The 5279-nt window shown below is 46.6% G+C and overlaps 1 protein-coding gene and 1 non-coding gene across 2 annotated transcripts; both read left to right on the top strand.

Moving 5' to 3' along the window:
• The first annotated feature begins 2235 nt into the window (after positions 1-2235).
• Positions 2236-4404, top strand: LOC135459597 (cytochrome c oxidase subunit 7C, mitochondrial). Its single transcript, XM_064735801.1, has 3 exons — positions 2236-2405; positions 3359-3504; positions 4316-4404. Exons 1-2 carry the CDS (start codon positions 2331-2333, stop codon positions 3473-3475), a joined length of 192 nt encoding a protein of 63 aa, XP_064591871.1. The 5' UTR covers positions 2236-2330; the 3' UTR covers positions 3476-3504; positions 4316-4404.
• Positions 2564-2626, top strand: LOC135460200 (small nucleolar RNA Z39). Its single transcript, XR_010443188.1, has one exon. It is a non-coding gene; the product is annotated as a small nucleolar RNA Z39 (small nucleolar RNA).
• Positions 4405-5279: the final 875 nt, after the last annotated feature.

The following is a 5279-nucleotide window of genomic DNA, read 5'->3' as shown; positions in this document are numbered from 1 at the left end:
ATCTTTCTGTGCTTCTTTCTTCCATAAAGATCATAAAATATAGATCCTGTGCATTACTTTTTTAGCTACCTGTGGTTTTTTTTCTTATTTGTATTTTTTGGTGTCAATATCAAGTAGAGAAACATTCTTTGTGGGGAAAAGTAAGTAAAAAAGGAGCACCTGAAAGAACTCATCACCAAATCATATTCACAGAAGCCAAATGTAATTATTGAAGGTGAAAAAGATAACCTGGCAAAAAGTAATATTTTTTTAAAAGGAAGGAAAAACTGTAGACATAAAAGATGCATGTGAACAAGCAGCCTAAATTCAAAGATTCATAGATTTAAAAGCTGGGAGGTACCAGTGTAATACTAATCCCATTCTGATCCCATGCATGGCCCAGGCCAGGGAATTTCACCCAGTAATTAATTCTGTAATTCCCACAGTTTGTGTGTGAGTTAAGAGCCCCTTTTTATAAAGGCAGACAGGGCAGCACTTGGCATCTCCTGCAAAAATCTGCCCTGATACCTAATTAGCCTCACCATAATTAAGGTACATCATATTTCTAATGCTTTAGAAGATATTGCCTTTCATTCCTTCGCCAAAATTCTAACCAATGCCATACTCTAAACTCCTCCCCCATGGCTTTCTGCGGCTGGCGAGCACTTACTTTCTATCAGTTCATGCTTTAAAGGAGAACAGATTTGAGTGCTCAGCTTTATTTCTCCAGCTGTAAAACAACTCTAGCTATCTACCACTCTCTAATCATATTTACCTAGAGATTCCCCAGTTCTGCCTACAAAGAAAAACATCTGCGGAGCATCAAGGATTAAACTGCTGCTGCTAATGCAACTGTGTAACTGGAGTCTTTATGCCCCCCTTCAGCGTCTCCTCTGCGGCAACACCATAAAATCCACTGCAGGACGAGAAGAGCTACATTAAAACAAGAACATTTGTTATAAAGATGATAAAGCAGATTACAGAGCACTGTCGTGCCATAAATTCCAATTAGAAAATGCTCGAGAAAGGGGGAGCAGGGGGGAGAGAGGCCTGGCTGCCTGAGCAGCAATGGAATTTACCAAAAGTAGGAAAGCATCTTACCTCAGATTTAGCAAATGGAAGAGGGAAAAAGTATTGCAAACTCTGATAAAATGAAAGTCTGTCTAAACAAAGGGGAAAAATCTAAAAAACAACTAGCTAAAGAAATCACAAGTAATGACAAAAGGCATCCTAGGGTTCTATATCAGCTATTAGTGGTCAAGGACCACCAACAAATGTAATTAAGCCTCACTTCTCAAAGTAATTTTAACCTGTTTTTATTAAAGTGTTACTTCGGTGAGCATAAAAATCCTGGTTTTCTATCCTTTTGCAGTACATAAACATGCAGAAAGGCTATGAAAAAAAAAATAATTGCTTCCTTGCAACACTGAGATGGTAGCATCGAACTTCTTTTCCTGAAAAGTTTGTCTTTAAAATAATCCATGTAAGAAAACAGATGGAAACCACAAATACTGGAAGTAACTTTGTTATTCCTTTGGCAAATGTGAAGGGGGCTGGGGGGTCTTTTTCCTTCACGTTGCCCAAATTTCTTTAAATAGACCGCAATATAGTAACTGAAGGTAGTGTTACCATATAAACAAGCCATGTACAAATCACCACCATCCATCATGCTGGAGAGGAGCCCTTTTAAAAAAAAAAAAAAAAAAAAAGAGCGTGGAGTGACAGAAGGGGGAATGGGTGCAGACTAGGAGAGGGCAGAGCTGGCTGGGATCTTGGCAATGAGGAATTGTTCCCTGGCAGGGTGGGCAGGCCCTGGCACGGGTGCCCAGAGCAGCTGGATCCCTGGAAGCACCCAAACTACAAAGCCCGGTTGGACACTGGAGCTTGGAGTCACCTGGGATGGTGGAAGGTGTGTCCCTGCCCGTAGGGGGCGGGGAGCGTAGAACCGGATGAGCTTTACGGCCCTTCCCAACATAAGCCATTCTGTTACTGTATTTTTCGTCCACTTAGTAGGATCCATGAGCTCTAAATTTAAACTGGTCCAGTGCACCTCGTAATAAACGCAGTTCGCCCTCAGCCCCCCTCCCGCCATTTCCCGCCGTCCCCTCAGCCGCCACAAAATGTCGGCGGGGCCGAGCGCGACTCCCTGCCCCCCTCCGCGGAGCGCGCGCGGGGCTCGACCAATCGCAGGGTGCTGATTGGCACCACGTGACCACCAGGAACTACAACTCCCGTCATGCCCACCGCACTCACTTCCTCCTTCCCGGTTCCGCTTCCGGCTCCCGTCGGCCGCGCCACCCCGAGGAAGGTCGCGCAGGGCGGACGAGTGGCTGCTGCCTCCTGTCCCTATCATGCTGTCCGCCGGTGTCCGCCGCTTCGCCACCTCCGCCATCCGCCGCAGCCATGTTGAGGACGGACCTGGGAAGGTGGGCAGCAGCGTCCTGGCCCGCTGAAGGTCGCGGGGTAGGGGTTGGTGGCTGCCCTGCGCCTGGCTGTGGTGTGTGGGCTTTCGGGTGGCGCGCTGATGCCGGTACAGGCACAGCAGCGCAGATCGTGTGGGGGCAGAACGCCCTTCCCTGCGGTGGTACAGATGATGAGCATTGCGGTATGAGGGGTAACAATGATACTGTAAACGCTTTCTGATGTACCTGGCCGGTTTTCTCAAGCCTTCGGTCTAAAGGGTTCATTTTATATGCATGACTGATACGAGGAAATTCTTCACGGTGAAGATAACGAAATACCAGAACACTTGGGGGCTGTAGGTGTGTATATCCTCAGAGCTTTTGTAATTGACCGCATGAGACCTGCAGCGAACCGGCCTCACCTTGGGCAGCACGGGAAGGAGAAGAGAGGACGAGGTGACCTCCAGAGGTCATGTGCAGGCTGTAATCACGGAGTGTTTGGGTGGGGAAGGACCTTAAAGATCGTTCTGTTCCACCCCTCGCCATGGGCAGGGGCATCTCCCGCCATTCCAGGCTGCTTCCAGCCAGCCCCAAGGTCCAGCCTGGCCTGGGACACTGCCAGGGATCCGGGGCAGCCCCAGCTGCAGTGGGAACGTGGACCAAGGCCTTAGCACCCTCACAGGGAATCATTTCTTTGTAGTACCCACCTGAAATATCTCATCTTTGAGTTATAATCTGATTTCTCTTGTCACTGTAGTTCTCCGTGAAGAATCTATCTCCAAATTCCCTGTAAGTACCTTTCAAATACAGGAAGGTTATTTATTACTCTCAATATTTTATTTCTTGCCTTGAAAAATATTGAAAATGCTTTGAAAGTGCCTATTTTTTGTTCTGAGATTCTTACCACTTCCAGATGGGTTAGAAAGGATTTAATGCTTGGTTTGAAAAGGCTAAAATTCTCTAATTTTTCCCTGCAGAACCTCCCATTCTCTGTGGACAACAAGTGGAAGCTGCTGGCCATGATGTGTGTGTTCTTTGGGAGTGGATTTGGTGCCCCTTTCTTCATAGTCAGACACCAGCTCCTGAAGAAATGAAGGGATCAGGCTGCAGCTGCACCAGCTGGGTGAGTGCTCCTGTTGGGTTTCCTAGCACAGTGGTGTTCAGGGAGCCTGTCCTGCTCAGGATCTCACAGTTCTGCAGTGCTGTGGTCTGCAGGTGTAAGTTTGTGTCGCAGAGCTGCTGCTCTCGGTGCTTTGTGACCTTTGCCTCCCCAGAGGCCGCTCCTCCCTGCCTGCAGCTCCTGGCTGTGCCCAGAGCACGGCTGGTTCCTGCCCTGGGGTGCAGCTGGTGAGGTGGCACCACGGGGTGGGGAGCTGTGGTGTGCCAGACAGAGCTCGGGGGAAAACCACATCTTCTTGAGCCTGTATCAAAGCAGTCTCACCACCTACATCATTCACAGGTTACTGTGCAGTTGAGGTAAAGTCATTAACAGGGATTAATTGGTGCTTGCTGATGTCCTAATAAAGCATCAGACTGTGCGGCCATGCCACTTCAGTTTGTTTTAGGGTGATTCTGTTTTGGAAATACCTGGTGTTGTCTGTAATCTGAGAAACTAAACATTTTTCAGGAGTTTCAGTGACCCAGGTGGTTCTTGACAGGAAATAACAGATCCTACTGGAAGCTCAGAATTTGAACAAATTGTGCAATTCCTTTGCCAGATTGATGTTTATTCCGTCCTTGACTGAGGAGAAAACCAAAATGAGCAGATTTGTATTGAAGTTGGGCATTTAGAACTGGGGGGGTTTCATGCAAGTTGAGGCCTCTAAAGCAAAACCAGACAGTGGATGAAACAAGATCCTGAAATAAATCAAAGTTCAAATTAAAATATGTTTATTACACGGCTGTTAAGTTTCTTCAATTTCTTTTTCTTGCAGAGTTGAAGTCTTCTGCACAGCATCGTTCAATGGGGATATGGTAGCTGCAACCCCTGCTGGATGTGTCTAAATAAAATCTTACACCCCAAGGCCTTGGGCTGTGTGTTTTGTGAAACTCCTGAAGTGCTTTTGACAGCTGGTGTGTACTGAGAGCCCCTTCTAATTTCAGTGTATTGCCATTCAATTAAACACTTAATTGTCATCATGAATAAGAACAGAGAGTGGGGAAAATCACATTTCAGGACAGAGGGATTGGGCTGAACTTCTTTTACTGCTCAGAATAATGACCTGGGACAGTTGATGGCACTGGGTATCCTGTCACCATAATCCATGCTGCAGAAATTTTTACTTTCCTTTTTTGTGGCTTTTCTTCCAGGCTCAGCAGTTCTGAGGAGCTGCCGCTCCCTGATCTCTGTGGCATCAGCTCTGAGCAGGGACTTGGGCTCTGCCCTAAAGCTTTCGTGAGGCTTCAGGCTTAGGGGGTGACATGGGCAAAAAAAAATATTGGTAACATTCTGTAATTACCAAAACTGAACCTGCTGCGGATTTCCAGGTGTTTGGAAGGACCTGATGGCTTTCTGTTGGTACTTTTCCGTTGTGAACCTTTCTGGTTTACCTTTCCCCCACTCAAACACCCTCCTGCTGCAGCACAACGCATTTAATGTGGCTTGGAGCATCAGAATCTGCAAAGTGAACAGTTCACAAAATTTTGTTTTCTTGGCTAGTTTCTCATCCAACTTCCTCAGCAGAAGTATGTGGGAGTTGTAACGCAGTGCTTGTAGCAGAACAGCTCCTGGGTGCCACATTTCTGACTTCAGGGGTGAGTCTAAGGTGCTGATGACTGTTCCCCCTTGTTCCAGAATCCCTGATTGTCAGATTTCATAATGCTCTTTCTCTAAATAGCTACTTTCATTTATAAAACCATCTTTTACAACTTATTTCTAACTTCTCTCTCAACAATATC

The sequence above is a fragment of the Zonotrichia leucophrys genome, chromosome Z, assembly GCF_028769735.1.
Source record: "Zonotrichia leucophrys gambelii isolate GWCS_2022_RI chromosome Z, RI_Zleu_2.0, whole genome shotgun sequence".
NCBI classification, from domain to species: domain Eukaryota; kingdom Metazoa; phylum Chordata; class Aves; order Passeriformes; family Passerellidae; genus Zonotrichia; species Zonotrichia leucophrys.
Note: the sequence above shows the minus strand (reverse complement) of the source record. Positions and strands in the feature narration are given on the sequence as shown.